At 43.8% G+C, this 18,394-nt stretch overlaps 1 protein-coding gene across 20 annotated transcripts in view; it reads right to left on the bottom strand.

Moving 5' to 3' along the window:
• AFDN (afadin, adherens junction formation factor) overlaps nucleotides 1-18,394 on the bottom strand; it is a 137,586-nt gene that overhangs the window by 21,082 nt on the left and 98,110 nt on the right. For 19 of the 20 annotated variants that reach the window (XM_072830825.1, XM_072830854.1, XM_072830832.1 and 16 more), the window contains 6 exons: nucleotides 4,318-4,383; nucleotides 4,033-4,106; nucleotides 3,467-3,585; nucleotides 1,870-2,064; nucleotides 1,131-1,222; nucleotides 606-791 (listed from right to left, as the gene is read on the bottom strand). In XM_072830825.1, the coding sequence (XP_072686926.1) occupies nucleotides 606-791; nucleotides 1,131-1,222; nucleotides 1,870-2,064; nucleotides 3,467-3,585; nucleotides 4,033-4,106; nucleotides 4,318-4,383 (732 nt within the window). The remainder of the gene's footprint in view (nucleotides 1-605; nucleotides 792-1,130; nucleotides 1,223-1,869; nucleotides 2,065-3,466; nucleotides 3,586-4,032; nucleotides 4,107-4,317; nucleotides 4,384-18,394) is intronic. The other variant, XM_072830967.1, reaches the window with a different exon arrangement.

The raw sequence follows: 18,394 nt of genomic DNA, 5'->3' as shown, positions 1-18,394 counted from the left end.
CAGCTCCTGGAGCCAGGTTCCTACACATCTCCGAGCCCTCTCCCTCAGTCTGAAAAGCTCTTCTGTTTAGAGAGCTGTCATGTAACGCGCGCGGGGGGGGGGGGGGGGGGGGGGGGTGTCCAGGTCCAAGTCCCATGTAGATGGAATGGCAGTTGTGTCATTCGGGCAGACCCAGATCTCCAGCATGACTTACTACACTGAACTGACTTTATTGTCTCATTTCTCAACCACATCATTAGTTTCACAGGCAGGGACCATGGTTAGGTCTGTGTCCCAGCACTTGGACAGCTGGTACAAACAGAAAAACACAACATCCCTCATTTCTCACTCCTTGAATTGGGGATCCTGCCTCACAAACTCTAATGAGGATGTCCTATTACTAACACTAATCCAACATCAAGGGAACAAAGCATTGCTCTTCACATTTGTATTCCTGCCTCTCCCCTCTTCCTCAGCAAACCAGGAGACCAGCAAAGAAGACAAGGTAACGGCTACAGTGCTGCCTACAGGGTAACAACCATATATCTGAAATCATTCAGATTTCACCCTGTCAGAATGGTTTATCTTTGAGGGCTGCAAATGTTCGTGGGATCCTCCTCTCTAACCTGAATTGCAATACTGGAATGATTATTGTCCATGTGCATGTGTGGCTTCTCCTCGTAATTTGGCCACTGGTTCTGAGGAGGAGCCATCCGGTCCTGGGATTTGGAAGCTGGGAAGGTGAAATACTCTCTGGTGTATGTCTGAGTGGGGATGGGGTAAGCCTCAGGTCTAGGTGGAGGGGTCTGTTCCTGTAAAATGAGAAGAAGACAGAAAAGTGAGCTTTTGGCACAATTTGTGTACATAGATTAATTTAATTTCCAATGATCTGTTTTAAAATATAGCAGATACATATATTTAAAACAGTGTTAAAAATTAGAAGTGTTTGATCCTATACTGAGAATAAAGAAAAACATTTTATTTTGCCCTGGCTTATTAATTTAAACTTAATTTCCTTATTATGTTAAAAATAAAGCAGCACTCAGGAATTCTAAACACTGCTGATGTGCAGAATGCAAGTTTTAGGAGATAATTCAGGTCTTCCACGGGAAGACTGAGTGCTCGTCATAGTGAGGATGTTTTTTTCTGACCTCAGTGCAGAGGTTCCCAGTGGAGACAGACGTTATCTTAGCTGTTGTTCCAGGGGCGTATGCGCTTTTCCCTCCAGGGCTAGGAGGCTGATCTGTTGGAAAGAGTCAGGGAAAAGACAGTTTAGTATTAGACAAACACTCGATGCAACATGACAAGAGCTCTGTAAGGGTAGTGACCATGTGTCATGCATCTTCAAACTGCCAGTGAGGAGTCAGCGCAGACACAGAAGTAGGGCATGTGAGAGACGAAGGCTCATCAGACCCACTCCCCGCTCTTGAATAATCGGAAACCAGAGCTGCAAGGTTTCATCTACAGACCAGGGACTGGCAAACATTTCTGGCAATGGGACAGACAGTAAATATTTCAGGCTCTGCAAACCTTGTATGTGTTGCACATCCTTCTACTGATTCTTCTTCTTGTTAACAACACTTTAAAAGTATAAAAACCATTTGAGCTCCCAAGGCAGTCTGCCAACTCCCGCTAGAGACAGTATCAATGCACTCGGCTAGGGCATCAACTGAATCAAAGGTTTTCCAGCTTGGTTTCTATTTCCTACTGGAAGAACATTACTTTTGATATGTCTCATGAAAAGCACATCTCAGGTAGCCAATATATGCAGGTAATCCTACTGTTCTGATAACTAAGAGAGCACAGGGCGTCCCCTTCACGCTGTGACCGTGCTGTCCTGGGACAAGAGTGCAAGGCCAGGAAAGGAAGGGCCAAAGCGATCCCGCTTACTTGCCACGTTGGGGCTGGAGCGGTGATCAGCCCGGTTCTTCATCAGTCTGTCATCGCCAGGCAATTTCTTGGGTTCAGTGTATTCTGCCCAAGGCAGCTGAGGGCTCTCAGGTGACCCGTTTTGAGCTGAATTATTATAGAGCTCGAAACCTTCACTCTTTGGTCGGGGTTTACCTGAGCCACGACGGTCTGAAACTGCAATCAAAGTGCATTCAGGCTCTCTTCATTTGTTCAAGATTTTATTTTAAACACTCTTATTTGGTCTTTAAAGAAAGATGAATCTACAAATATTTAAAAATTTCGTAAGACCTTATTTTTAGCCAAAGAAATAAAGTAATTTTTAATCTAAGAGTAAAATCTTTCTAGAGAATCTTAAAAGCAACATCTAACTGGCTTTGATGGATAAAGGTGTTCTTTCCAAGCTTATTTTCTCATAAAGTTTACCTGTTAAGTCCTAAGACTACTTTTAAAGCAACTTTTTAAAAGTAAAACAAATATACTTCTCTCACTTTCTAAAACACTAATTCTTTCAGCACCTGGCACTGCCACCAGCTAGGTGACTGTCCACTCTCTACTTTGGCTTCCTGTCTCCCTGTGTGGCAGCCTTGCTGTGTTCTCTGTTCTAACTCACGGTCAGGTTTGCTTCTTGGAAACTGAGCTAATGTCATGAGCTAGGACATTAGACCACCAATACGGGATGATGTCATGAAAAAAGTAAGAAATGCGGATTCAAGGCCTAGGCTACCACACAGGGTTGTGTTAAGACATGCTTTTTGTTTATTCCAGTAACGGTAGGCCCAGGTTCTCAGAAGCTGTTGTGTTACCATAAGGTGGACCTCAGGTCCTGGACTTTAAAGCTACCAGGACACTGACCTCAATGGAGAAGACAGTTCCATCAAGACAGATCTGGCGGCTGTGCATAAAGTTAGCCAAGTAAAGGCAAATATATATTGATTTAAAAGGTAATATGAGTCCTAATGTTTCTTCCCTATGATTTCTGAACTAATCCTCTTAGAAAGCCCTACATTCATATTGGTTTTATTATGAGATTTCTGATGTAGATACAAAATCATGGTTCCGACTAACAGGTTACCTTATCTAAATAATTGAGCTTTTAATTTAAAGTCCGTATATCAGGATAAATGTGTCCACACATAATACTGGAATATGTATTCATACACACACGGACCTCGTTTCAGTAGAGAATTCCACTTGTTCTTTGAAGACTTTATAACATGCATCACCCACCACTACGACTAAGTGCCCAGTGCCAGGGGGATGGAAACCCTCTCTGGTGGCCGGCCAGGCCCACGGGGCCCCTGGGGGCAAGGACTCAGTGAATGACCACGTGGCCAGAGGGTCAGTGGCCCACCCTCAATGCTTTTATTGGCTACATCCTGCGCGTCGTGCTGAAGCGCCTGTGTCCCCAGCTGGGATAATGAAAGCAGTAACATCTAATCCACAGAGTTTTCATGACTACGGAGAAGGTCATGACCGTAAACTGCATGGCATGCAGTAAGTGATCAGCACAAGCCAGCTATTATTGGCGATAGTAAGAGGCGGCAGCGGCATGCGATTTTCCACAATAAGCTCTTACTTCTTTGCATCATTGGGGATGGCTGATTAAGCAGCGTGGCGAGGCCGTGATAAATTGCTCCTTGCTTTGCTACTTCTAGTGTCACCACAGAACTTGTTCTTGTCATGAGCTCTGCCGCCCTAGGAAGAAGCAAGCATCACAAAGGTAAGGAAAGTGAAATGTAGTGCTTGCTCTCACAATGCTGGCCTGTAACCAGAGCAACCATCGGCAATTCTGAGGAACAGTCTGACCTTCGGACACATTACCTACTGCTCATTCCCTTCCTTTAAAGATTAACTAAGCACACACCTCCTGTTATCACATTAAGAACGGTAAGATGATACTCAGAAATTCCCAGGGCATGCTAAGAGTAGGGTTTTTTTAAGCTTCCAAGAAACTGCTCCAGACCAAAATACATATTTATAATCTGGTAACAAATGAGGTGTCACATACACCGTTTTACATTTAAAAAGGTGAATAGTAAGGGCATAGCTTCCTAGCTTTATTCTTTGTCTTCCGATTGCAAATGTGCAGTATCCTTAAACATGTTAACATCGAGCTTTAAACAACAAATACATAAACGATACCTTTCTTGAGAGAGTCCTACCAGACTTCGTCCGTCCACACTGAGGAGCTGGTCACCCGCAGCCAGGCGTCCATCCTGTGCATACCCAGGTGGCACGTATTTTGGGCGGTAGGGACAGCCAAGGGCAAGAGGTGGAAGGGGAAAGTCAATAGAAAGGAAGCTCACATTTGTATGTCAGCAAGCAGTGTACACGGTATGCTAGGACTACAAGCATCCGTGGGCACACTGCAGGCCATCTGTTGAATAGGACATACTGAAAACTTACAACTTTAAAAATGATACTAACCACATCCGCAGCACCGCCTTTTACAACAGACTTGACATAGATTCCAAGTTTATCTTGACCAGCACCCTGAGCAAAAACAAGGAAACACTGCTTGACAACGCATAGTAAAAAATACAATACTCAGTAAAATAAAACGAAAAATAAAATTTGCACAAGGATAATTGCAACACAAGTCCTGATTTTTGGTTTCATGTGAAAATTAGTACTAAAAAAATCAATACTCTATTTGGTAAATATAAAGGAAGGAACAGGAAGTGTACGTATTTTATGTTTCTAAATGAACGAAAAGTACTCCTGAAAAATCAATTAATAAACCAACTGATGAGAAGACTAAGACCTGGAATCCTAAAGGAAATTCAACATAAGTTCTGAGAGCCCTAAGTGAGCTAAAGCTACCCTCGTGATGTATTAATACACTATTAATCACTTTAATGTAAAAGTCATTTACTAGTGTTTTTATATTCCAATATTTACATATATCCCCTTATTCTTTCCAAAGCTAGATTTCAAAATTTAAAACAAGAGGAAACATCTTGTGGTGTACAGGAAAGGGGACTTAGGTAGTCCTAGAACAGTCTGTAGAAAGTCCTCTGTATAGATTCAATGTAAACGTCACACACTATAACTTGAGGTGAACACTGAAGCCAGGAGCCCCAATCCACACGGATGCACACCAGCTGTACTTCATGTTCTATCACCAGAGGACAAGCAACTGCTGTGAAGCTGGTTTAAGGAACACATGCAACTCTTGTACAGAAATCACCAATGTTCTACTTGGATATTACAACTGCAACCTAAACATCAAATGTGGATAATTATCAGAACAGCCTAAGGAAGCAATCAGCAATCGCATGAGTGGAATCTCACTTTCATTACTGCCAATGTTCCATAAGGGAATACATGTTCCTTAGCTCAGGGTAACTTCAACAGTTACAAAGTATTGTGTCGTAAAAGCAAAAATATAAAGGTATCACAGAGAGTTGTAAAGACCATGATTTCAATAAATGACTTAATTGAAAGAGATTTTCTACAATGCTCTGGAAGCACATCATTTCTACTTGAGAACTCTTCACTCTCTCGCTCACAGAGCAGGTCTGGCGGGACAGTCTGGCTGCCAAACATGGCTGAGGCCATCCCACTCTCCCCTCAAGGCAAGTCTAGCATGAGCCACTGTTTTGGACTAAAACCATCTATTATGTATCTCGTTATAAAAAATGGTATAAAATGTCTCAATTTAACAAAACAACTCCACTTCAGGAAACAGTATGTTTCAAATTTCATGTGGTTACATCATCTGTGAGCTGAATTTATAAAAGTCTTCTACAAGATAAAAATCAAGTCTCCTCTGTGGCAGCTCCCCATTGGCCTCCGTTTTCCCATCCCTCCACTCCCATGGGTTCCTCGGTGCCCATCTGTCTGTACCCGGACAACTCCCGCGTCCCCTTGCTACAGCTCTGCACAGCGCCAGACATCTAACTGCCTCCCATACAGATGCCTGCCCTGCAGAAATCATCCAGCACTTCCAGTATAGCAGGACAACCTGTGTGACCTGTACCTGGTCCTTCCACCACACACATACAAGCAACAAAAAGCACTGAGACAGTTGGGGAAGCTTGTACTTTTTTGTAAATTTGAGATGGCACAATAAAAAATATATATAGTAGGCCCTCAATAAATGAGGACTTTTCTATATTTTAGCACATCACTTAGCAAAAGAACAACAGATAAACCTCTGACCCAACTTCACTCAGGCCAATGCTGGGTTTTTTGAACCCAGGGACCTAACATGCACTCAGGGAAATTACATCTAAGGCAGCCTCCACCCTCAACCCTATCTGTTACAAGGTACAGGGAATTCCCTCACATGTCATCTAATTAAATCATTTTCCCCATATATTCTATACTTTTATGTAATCTGTGATTGACTAATTCAACAACTCAGCTGTTTATTTTTTGAAAGATTTTATTTTTTTGTTTGAGAGAGCGAGCGAGAGGGAGAGCGAGATAGAGCATGTGCACAAAAGCAGGGGGGAAACACAGGCTTCCCACTGAGCAGGGACCCTGACGTGGAACTTGATCCCAGGATCCTGGGATCATGATCTGAGCTGAATGAAGGCAGATGCTCAACCACTGAGACCCCAGGCACCCCCAACAACTCAGATGTTTAAATGACAATCTCACTCACTAAACAAATAGTCACTGAATGCCTCCTTACACTGTCCTAAGCCCTGTACGTACATCCATGAATGAGACAAATGCCCCCTGCCCTCACAAAGCTTACATTCCGGAGCAGTCTTCTCTGTACCTAATAATTTTGACTGGGGCACTGAAAATCCCCCTTTTCCTTTTCTGTAAATGGTACATGGTATTTCCTTACACCTAACACCTGAGGCCAGATTGTTTCCTCAAAGACTCTAAGAGCATAGCCACCTGTTTCCAGAGTTCTCCATCGGGCTAGGGAGAAGCAATGCTCGTGGCGTCTCAGGATACAGTTTCAGTGTCAATGGTGGGCACTGACATCTTCAGGATGCAGTACAGATTATAAAAATTGTCCTTATCAGAAGATACTCAATTACTACCATATTTGAAAAGAAAAATGTTTACCACTAATAATAATACTTTTAGTAACAGTGAAATAAAAAATTAAATACCAAATATATACATTCTAAAATAATAAACCAAGACCTCTCCCTTCCTGATATTCTTTATAAGAAAAGATTACTATTAATAATGGAAAAAATAACATTTAGACAAACTGTAAGAGAACTCTTTTTCTTTCTAAAATAACAAAATAGAATGATAAAAGAAAAAGACAAAAATACAGTTTTGCTTCTCCCTACACCAAGGCCCTGCTCTCACACTCTCTTTTGCCCATCGGTTAGCTTCTGTATCACAATTCTCACTCTGGGAAGAGGGGGATGGTTCTACCCTCACCATGAATAGTAGCTTCGCTGCGATGTCCCTTTATGCTTTTAGCCTCCTCGTTTAGAGGAGGAATCACACCCCCGAAGGGAGCCACCAGGCCCCATATCCCACGACCACTTTACATTTTAGAGAACTAATACATATTTACATATGGGAAACTCCATATGAATGGCAAACAATATGTGAATATCCCGAAACCCTGTAGCACCTTTAGATAGGCAGTTTCATATCCTTCATGCAATGTGATGTTTACAAAGTCTAAGTTTACATATCCAAGTACAACTGATGATGTAGTGTAGACACTGGACAGCATCATAATCGTCACACCTTCAAATTTCCAGTGTAAATCTCACAACAGTCCTGGCAAGCACTCCTTGTGGCTATCCTGCCGGCCTCCCCAAGCACCACACCCTCTGAGCCCCTCTCATGATACACAGGGCCCGATCCAGATCGTCCTTCCCATGACCCCATTCCATCCTGTTTCCGTGTTCTGGCCCTTGTTTATGTTGTACTTTCCACACAAAATGTCTGATGCAATGCGTCTGCCAAAATGCTTTTGTCATTCAATTCCTGGGCTCACCAGCCACCATTCACCAAGCCATAGACCTTCCCAACATCCGCACAATAGAAGCTCTTCCTCACCTCTATGCCCCAGATGGTTGCTCTGTCCTGTGTTCCAACTGTGTGATAGTATGGGCGGCTCTCCCCCCAGTTCCATTCCCTGGTCGCTGCCTTCTCTGTTCCTCCTACATGGTCAACTCTCTACTCTCAAACCTACCATGAGACAGTCCAGAATCTTACTGAATGGACACGTTAGTATTAGTGGGTTAGGAAGCAGCAGATGCAGCCATCACACACTGAACTGGTAACAAACACTGGTAACACTGAAACTTCCCTAGTTTATAAAGTTGGGAACCCTCAGGATTTCTGACTACAGCACTACATGTATTGTTTTGGAAGAAGCACTCCAATCCATTACTGTCAGGTATGGATGATGAGAAAGGCACAGCATTTAAGAGATGCTACTATCTTCTCACATGATGGAATTTATCTATGTTCTAAGCTACAATCACATCTTTAATTCCAAGTTCAATTTATCCATGCACTTCCTAGTCAGAAAAGGAGGTCTTTGTCTTAGGAATTACAAGACAATGATTAGAGAACTCAATTCCAAACACCCAATAGGCTTCTAAAAGATCCTTTTAAGGTTGGTCATACAATGGACTTTAATTAGGTCACTGATGGTGAATGATGAAATACATTTTATATATATATATGATATACCAGTGAAGAATGTAGATCTAGAATATTCTAAAGAAGTATCCAAGCTTTCATTGATATTTGAATCCTACTAGTGTAGTGTCAACCTTGCACTACTTACCTAGAAATATTCTTTATCTAAAAGATTCACTGCTTAAATTTCTATAAACAGGTTGCCATCCTGCTAACCTTTTACCTTTCTGTAAACACATTCTCTTTAGTGACCTACTCCACTGGAACTCCCTTCGCCCCTTCCACTCTGGTCCCTTCCCACCTCTGCTTATTTGAATCTCATCTATACTTCATTTGCAACTTCATTTCCACAGGCATAAACCGGCCATAAAAAACTGCAAGTACAATTGTTACACAGAGAAATGACCAGTTCTACTGGTAATTATTTTAGAAAAACAAAATTACAGACAGATACTCAGAAATCAAAGAAGTCTAAGGAATTTCTAACTACACACACACACACACACACACAATATGGGTAGTTACTTTCAACCCAAAATAGCACACCTCTCTGACAGACTCTAAGGGACCCACTATCTCCATCTGGCCACAGCAGCCCTGGTCTGGAATGTCCACCTTGATAGGCTGGACAGAAGGGCATGGAGGTGCTGCTTTGCCCTTGCTAACTGTCGCTCCAATTGGGGCCAGGTCGGCTCTTGTGAGCACCCAGGCAAACTTACCATTTGTCAACCTACAAGAACTCCTTAATATTACAGAGCTCTTACTACCTGCCCCACTTCATCTGAATAAAAATAAGAATATTATACACTATGATAAAAACTGTATAAAACAAAATTTTAGCAACATTTAATCACTTATGTCTTATTTCTGAATAATAATGCACACACTAACCTAGCCTAGAAAAACTGCATTTGTACGGCAAATCCATTCTTTTTTTTTTTTTTTTTTTTAGATTTTATTTACTTATTTGAGGAAGGGGGAGAGAGAGACAGACAGACACCAAGCAGAGGGCAGCAGGGAGCCCGATGGGGGACTCGAGGTCCCAGGACCCAGACATCATGACCTGAGCTGAAGGCAGATGCTTCACCCTGGGACAGAGTCCCTGAAGCACCCTAAGTCCACTTCTTTTCTAAGTAAGACAGGAGAATGGGTCCAGGAGTGTTTTGCTGCTAAGTACCAATGTAACACATCTGTCAGTAAAATAATGTAAATATGAGCAATATAAACATTAACTGAAGCCAATTACGGAAATATAAAGAAACAGCTTTTCAAATGTTGGTGGAATGGTATTAGACACTATAAAACTGCTGTCAGATACAGCAGCCATAAGCCACATGTAGCTATACTGAATATGTGGCTGAAATGTGGCTCGTCCAAACTGAAATGTGTTAAGTACAAATTATACCCAGATATAAAAGCTTTTTTATGGAATAAAGGACCTGAAATATCTCATTAATTACTTGCATTTACTACATGTTGGAATTATAACATTTCAGATACATTGTATAAAATAAAACATTACTAATTTTTTTTTAATTTAGCTAATACAGTATTTAAAGTTACCTTGGTGGGGCACACATTCTATTGGACAACACTACTACTCCAAAACTATAGACTTTTTATACTATATGTTATTAGTAAGCACAGGTACTAGCAATAAATTTACAATTAGGCAGATAACCGGGTAAAAAACAGATTTTACCACAATATAATATATAACGTTATGCACCCTGGTTTCCAACCATGGGAGGAGTAACCACAATCATTAAAACATAAAAGCTAAATAACTTTAAGGATTACTTGTTTAAAGCTACCTAAACTGGCATCTGAAGATATTACTGTATTTTTAGTCTTTTATTTGTAAAATTAAAAGATTAATAAGCTGGATCATCTAGAATTATCCATTACCCCTTTAAAATCAACTTCTCTTTTATTTTTTAATTTTTAAAAAAGATCTTATTTATTAATTGGAGAGAGAGAGAGAGAGAGAACAAGTGAGTGAGTGCACAGCAGGGTGAGGGGCAGAGGGAGAGGGGGAAGCAGGTGCCCCACTGAGCAGGGAGCCCAATGTTGGGCTCCATTCCAGGACCCCGAGATCATCACCTGAGCCAAAGGCAGACACTTAACCAACTGGGCCACCCAGGTGCCCCTCAAATTCCCTTCTAAAAAGGGGCTCCTGAAAAGCAGGTATATATTCCAAAGGCATCAGGGATTATGAATTACACTAAATACAATTTTAGAATTTAATTAAACTAATGAGAAGTGAAGTTTTAAATGTCAAAAACACATTTTCCTTTCTGAAGACACCTGGGGGAAGAATATGGTGGTACGGTGCCTGGGCTGCTGTGTGGTGCCTGCCCTCTCCAAAGTCACTCCAGACTCCTAGAGAGTGGTCGGTGGTGACCGAGGTGCACCAGCCAGGCTGGACAAAAAAAAGCAGAGAGCCAGATCCTCAGTCCTTAGAAAAGCAATGAAAACGGAGTAACAGAGATCACTACATGTGTGATCTCAGCATTTAAGGTTAAAGCGCATCTTGAGTTTGCTTCTCTCTCCTTGAAAAGGGAAAGAAGGGGTTAGGAGGGAGGTGGCGTTACTGCGCAAGAGGAGGACAGGGCAGCGGGGGACGGGTTAGTGGGAGCATCCCAGGCTTTACTTGGGGAAAGGGGCAGAGGAAGGCTGGCAGTAAGTTACCGAAACAGGCTCCCGGCTGCACCGATGGAGGCAGAGAGGCCCCGGTTGCCAGGCGCCCGACTCTGCCCAGGACTCTTGAGACACGAGCCGTGCGCCCGGGCGACAACCAGCTGCAGGGGCCAGGAGGCTCCGGACAGACGGATGGACAGCTGGTCTGGGTGCCTGCTCCTGCACCTGCGGGAAGCCGGAGGGTGAGGTCCGCTCACCTCGGGCACAGAAACTCTGTCAGGAGGAACCTCCACCTCCCACGCTCCGTGGCACACTGAGTGTGTGGGGGAGGAGAGATGACGAACAGCATGAAAACATCATTAAACACAATCCAGAAAAAAAAAAAAAAAAAAAGGCAGCGGCAGGAGGAAGGAAGATATGCAGGCACAGAGTCAAGCCTATTGTTCCCAGGGCTGGAGACACAGTCCGGGCCCTTTACTGAAGGTTCCAGAACAATAGTGGGCTGGGGGACTTCAGAGCTCAGCAGTATTGAAAACTCATCAGGCTATCGGTACAACACTCTGCCACGTGCTCCTCTCAGTGTCGGAAAGCTGCTTTACTTCTCACCAGACAAGTTCTCATTCATAAACTATCAAAATTCAGACAAGGGTTTTAAAGACACTGCAAAGCTCTCTTCTTCGTAGGAGTTACCTTAATTCTGAAATAAAACTCATTCTTGATACACATTCTACCCTCAAAGACACCAAAAGTTCACACCAGGTGCTCCCTGACAGGTGCAGTGCCATCCGCGAGTCCCCACGTGGCTCCTGTGAGCCAGGCCTCAGGTCCAGCCCTGTTCACGTCCCTTGAGCATCACACACAAGACGAACACATCACATCTATCGTTTCCCTCTTTATAAAACAAAGGAAATGACCTGAATGGTGGGGGGGAGGGATTCTTAAGTTGGGTCCCTTGGAGAGGCTGTAGGAGGCCCGTGGATCCCCAGAAACTGCACACAACACGTGGTATGTGTGTGGAGAGCAGGGCTTTCCCAAGGTTCTCACAGGGCCTCTGGGTGTGAAAGGAGTGAGACCAATGCAGGCGAGCTCCTGGCTTCTGTAGAAGCACTGCTCATGCGGGGACTGGCCTCTGCAGGGGTGTGTCCTGACTCCCCGGCCCGCTGAGAGTGGGCAGGGGAGGCTGAGGCAGTCTGAACCTTCCTCAGACCCGGCGCTCCACCAGTGATTATTCCCTGTGTCCAGCAAGCCACAGAAAGATCACTTCTTACCAAGAGTCCCACCATGTGGGAGTATTAACACTTCATGTTCCTATTACGTTACGTCAGTGCTGTAACAAAACTCAATAATCCCATCAATCCAAGAAATTAGCACTTAGACTATTAGTATAAGAAGGTAAAAAATTATTCTTTTATATAATTCGCTATTTTGATTGATTGATTGATTGATTGATTGATTTCCGAAACCCGGGGTGCTATTTTGCTTTTAGAATGAAAATATAAAACGTCATTTCCAAATTCATGAACAGCCATGGAGGGCACTAGTTAGTTCATTCCACTTAATGGAAAATTATTTCTGGCACTTCCATGGAAGAAATGCAGTCGCACTGGATACTTTGAAAATGATTTTAAAAAGGAACCAGGAAGCTCCTGACTTCATCTTTCCGACTAGGTCTTTCCCATGTGGTGGTCACAATAAGGACATTAAAGAAAATTAAGAATGAAAGTCTCAAATTCTTCAAGGGACTTAATTGTAGTTCACGTCCAGATTTTACTTTTCAAACAGTGAGATATATTAGGTTAATAAACACTGTTTGCACCATCTCTTTTGTAAGGCACGTGAATCTTTTTTGTGTTTAAAGCTAATTAAGATTTAAAAACTTAAAATCAGCAGAGTCCAAAAGAACAGACTAACACATTTTTAAGATCCTACTCAACTATTCATTTTTAAATAACATGATAATATATCCTAAGTACCTTTAAAATGATCATTTTTAGATTCACTTTTAGCAAAAATGGGTTTCAGAGACAGTAAAAGCCACCCAAAGTGCCCACGAGAAGTTACACCACTTACTCTCAGTAAGTTATACAACGGCAGTCGGTATTATTTCAAGCAATTTTCACCACACTGTGATCAGCAGGAGAAAATTTATGGGGTTCTTCCTTGTGCAAAAAGGGTATAGGAACTTTTTATTTTTTATGAACTTAAAGAATGTGCAACATTAAAATATAGCAACAAACTTCTGGGTGTGGAATCACAAGCTACAGTAAATGGTTGCCTCATGAGCAAGTTAATTATTGGCAGGTTTAAACAAGTTCTAATGGAAGCAGCAGCATTCTTGGAAGGATCACAGCTCAGAGTTTGCATAAGAACATCCACATCCACAAAGACACCCTAAAGAAACTCACCACCGATCCTGTTCTTCCGACAACAGAGAACCACATTCTGATCTCAGGACTACAGCAACTTCTCCAACTGAGGAAAAAACAACTGTGTGCTTCCCTGGTTCTCAACAGCAACCCACACAGCTGGTCTTTCAGGACCCGGGTCGGCACAAGTCTGAGCTGGACGTCGGGACACTGTATGGCATTTATCAGCACGGACTGGAGCCAGTGCCACATTCAAGCTCTTACGTAACCAGTCAGCTCTGATTTTTGTTCATTTTGTACTTTATTAAACTTTAAAAAGAGCTAGAAAAATAAAGAGGGAATTGTTTGTATTTTAAAAATCCAAATTAAACAGGAAGCATCGTATTGTCCCACAGATGAGTAAGAAGGAGCATACTAAAACTTCCCCAAAAGCAATGTTTTAAAGAAGTAAACTGCACACACATACTGTTCCAAATCATCTGGATTTCATAAAACTGAACCGCAATGTGGAAGGGGCGTCAGGGAGCTTAACATCAAAACATCGTCCAGGCTCACAGCAGCTAGCCACACACTAATTAGGAAAAAAAGAATCAAAAAAAGACTGGGCCAGATACAAAGACCACAACAGCTTAAAGAGAAAACAAAATACACAGACACAAGTAAGCGTTACTGAGGGTAAAGCCAGCTGGTGGGGCATCCAGGCTCCAGCAGCAATCAGGGAACAAGATGACAGCACCGTGCGGCGCACACGCAAGATCTGCCCGGAGCTCAGGCATCCCATGGCATCAGACTGCCGAAGGACCTGAGCTGTGCCAGGGCAGGACGGAAGGGACAACTCCCAGTCTCCCAGTTGTGCTGAAACCCTTCCCAACCCTTCGCCCTGGCACTGGCCTGCCTTGTGCTTCACATATATTCTTGAAATCTCCAAAATAAATCTGTTCTATTGTTATAATTTATGCAGACCCACACTATGTATCAGCTACGGTGTAGTTTTTTAGCAAAAGTGTATAAATTAAAGGACTTCTTTTATTGCTGAACATTCCTTTCCTAATTCCAAAGACATTACAAAGAAATTGGGGAAAAACAGGTTATGTGAAGCAAGAGGATATACAAGGGAACTGCAAGATTCGGGTCTCATTTCAAGAATAGGCACCGACACCCTATTCATTTTTAAAGTGGCACACTGTCCAGTTCTGACCATATTCTAGACCATATTCTGTGAGTTCCTTTCTCTGAGCATCTCTGGCTCTCACTCCCTGACTTCCATACCCATATACTCAACTGTCTGCTGCACAACATATCCACTTGCCTGGCTCCACAGGCATCCCAGATCTCAAATGCAGCATGTTCAAAACTGAACACTTGACTCTCTTGTTGCCCAAATCTCTCCCCTGCCCCCAGCCCTGCTTTCGTGGAAGCCACTTCCACATGCTCAACAGCTGAAGACAGAAACCTGGTACATTCTACTGTTTCTCTGTCACCCACTACAGCCAATTCATCGTTTGCATGGAAAATTACTATTCAATGAATATGTATTAGCACCTACGATGCATCAGAAACTGTTAATCCTTAGCAGTGAACAAGACAAAGTGCCTGACCCCAGTGAACGTGCTCTACCTGCCTCCAGCCAGTGGACTGCCCATCTCTGCTGCCACTTCCCAGGCCGAGCCTCTACTACCTTCCACTGGGACCTAATAGCTTAATTACTATTGGTCCTTCTGTTGGTGCTTCTGAGCCCCTCAAACTTGCAGGCTCAAAAGATGAACAATAAGCTTTCAAAACCTCACTCTGATCCCCTTACACTATGTGAACCCCTCCAATGGCTACTCCCCGACCTACAGTAAATGCACAACCCCGTCAAGATGTCAGGGACTCTAAGTTCCTCTGGGACACAGCCAAATGCCCTCACTGGCCACTGCCCTACGGCTGTGTTCCCGCTGAGGCCACACAAGCTCGTGGCCGCAGCAGAGGTCCCACGGCCCATAAAGCAGAGAATACTTGCCACCCAGCCCCTTGTAGGCAAAGTATGCCAACGCTGCTATGGGTGACAGGGCCTCATGCTCTCTATCCCAGATGCACCTCTGCCATGCTTCCTGTGCTCCAGATACCTGGCTGTGCCTTCGCCTGGCGCTCCTCTTCTGAAATTCTCTGCCCACCATCCTCCACCTGGCTAACACGCAGGCACCCTTGAAGTTTCAGCCTAAAAGGCATTTCCTCAGGAAGGCCTTCACTGATCTCCCTTCTCCTGAGGCGTTTAGACATCCAACACGTATCCCTGAATAAATAATGACCTCTTGATGTCATTCACTCATTGGGATGTTCTTTGCCTCACCCCTCAAGTGATCAGGGTATTTACTGATAAAGATGTTCTCAGTGGGAGAAAGGGCACAAGAGCCAAGTATACACTCAAGTTGTATTAAATCTACTGGATAAACTGATAAATTAACCATCTTAACATCAAATCTGGAATCTCTTCAAGAAATGTGTATCATTACTTTTTTTTTCTAGTCTAACTTTATACTTTCCCAGTGGAAAGCATTTAAAAAGACCAGAAACAATAAGTGTGTGGAAATCCCAGAGATGTTGGCGAGAACGCTACCTTCCCAGCTTACCCTCACGGGGCCTGCTGTGAAAGACAGAGAGAGAGTACGAGAGAAAGAGGGAGAGCGCCCGTGAAAGAGAGAGAGAGAGAGAGACAGAGAGCGAGAGAGGAGAGCACGTGTGCACAGGAGAGCAAGAGAAAAAGAGAGAGGGCGAGAGCAAGGGGTGGGTGTGAGATGAGGGCGGAGACACCCCAGGTGCTCCCTGCCTCGGGTTCTCGACTCTGAGGGGAGGCCTGTGGCAGGAGCCACGCAGAACGGGGCGGGAAGGAGAGCACACTTTTTTTCAAGAATCAGGCATCGGCTAGTCTGCCGCGGATGTGACAGGAGCCGTGCTCTCCACACCAGCCTCAGGTGGTAAAAAGGTGATCTTTACAATTCCCTGTGTTGTTCCTATTCCCCATGAAGCCCCAACTGTATCATCCTACATCCAAATTACAAATACTAAAACTGGTATTTTCCAGTTTTTTCTTCAAATATCTTTTTTTAACATGTCAGTACACCAAAAGAAACCTGGAGACTGAAAGGCTAAAAAGTGAAAATTATACTCTATTTTCACACAACAGGCATTCAGTACTCTCTTAGAATAAATGTCACCCTAACAATTAGCTACTACTTTCACACTGAGTTTATTCTAGTATTAATGAAACAACAAAGACCTCCTCTTAAGACCACCATGTAGCCTGAAACTAAATCCTCCGTGTTCCCAACTTACATGAGGCTAAGAGCAGTCAGTCACCACCGTGCTACCATGATTTCTGACCACAAGTTACAAACACTTATGTGATAGCAAGGATTTCAGAGTCATTTCCATTTTTGTAACAAAATACTTCCTCCTCATTACAGAAAGAACAGGGTCTTCTCCAAACTTCCCTGTAGGAAAGCATATACGAACAGAATACAGTCAGCAGAGGTGGGGGTGAAGAGCTGGTCGAGAGGACACGAGCACAGCTCTGTGGCCAGCACAGGGTGGGGGCAGGGGAGAAGGCCCCTAGACCAGCTGTCATCACTGGTCCTGGCTGAGCACCGCCACGCAGAGACCTCCTCATAGGCCTCAGTTGAGGTCCTGTCCTCCACACTCACTCACTGCTTTCTCACTCCTTCTCCTGCCCCGGTCTATAGAAAGATGGAGGGATGCCACCTGGCAGTAAGTGGACTCTCCCCACTGCCTGTCATTAGACCCTTAGCAGGAAGCAGTCCTGGGGGAGACCAGAGGCCTTTGGCCAGTGCCTTCCCTCCCCTGCTCACCCACGGGCACACGTATGGGAATCAAGGCGTGACTGTGACTTCAGCCCAACTCCTGGTTCTAACCGCCCACTGATACCTGGCTGCCTGGCAAGAACAGAGGCCTAAGGGGAGGGCAGGGGTGCTCATGTGGGCCTCACTGGGTACACGCCTGTCCTTTACACATCACCAGGTGCTAGGGAAAGGATCAAAGACGCTTACGTAAATCAGACTTGAATCTTCAGAAAATAGGTAGTTCTTTACTAAGAGAGAGCATAACTTTTTAAGCTAGAAAAGATGGAGGTGCTAATAAATGGTGGCCCTGCCACCCCAGAGGTTAGTACTTAATATTCCAACGAGTATTGGAAAGAAAATGTGTATATGTATACACACCCACCAGAAAACATGCACATTAGAGCTTTCCTGTATATCTTAGTGCAGCCAGGTAATGTATCATCCGGGTATTTTTTTTCCCTAAAAATGAGCATCTGATTCAAATGGTAAACAGAAAATAGTCCATGTCTAATACCTTTCCATTCATATTTCCAAATGTTTTGAGTTGTGAATTATTAAATTAGGACAGTCTGAAAATACGGCCCATGTGCATGACCCTTAACGATGTAAGGGACTCTGGACTATGAGCTGTACTACCAGGCTCTGGACCTACCCTCTTCTGGCCCATCTTGGGTGACCCCATGCTAGGCAACCCCCTTCCATCCACACCTACAAAGGCTCACCTCGGCCAGCTGATTTCAGCTGGAATCACACCTGTGGTCTCAGGTTCTTCAATTCAACCTACACACCACGCCTTTTGCAGACACAGCTTCCTGAAATGTCCCTCCATCAAGTCCCTGTTATTTCTCTGTGGTGTCATTATGCAGTACAAACCCCTCACCTCTCGATCATGAGCTCCAGAATCACCAGAGCACCACATCCCTCAGTCCACTCCTGCCACGCAAGACAGGTTTAAAATTATGCAGACAGCCTCAGCACAGCCCTGCTTTATGCCATCCCTGCTTGTTCCCAAGGACTTACACTAAGGATAGCTGGGGTGCACTTGGTTCACAATCCCCCCACAAAGAGCCCATG

Source organism: Canis lupus, chromosome 1 (assembly GCF_048164855.1).
Source record: "Canis lupus baileyi chromosome 1, mCanLup2.hap1, whole genome shotgun sequence".
Classification (NCBI taxonomy): Eukaryota; Metazoa; Chordata; class Mammalia; order Carnivora; family Canidae; genus Canis; species Canis lupus.
The sequence above is the reverse complement of the archived record's forward strand: the minus strand, read 5'-3'. Positions and strand labels throughout refer to the sequence as shown.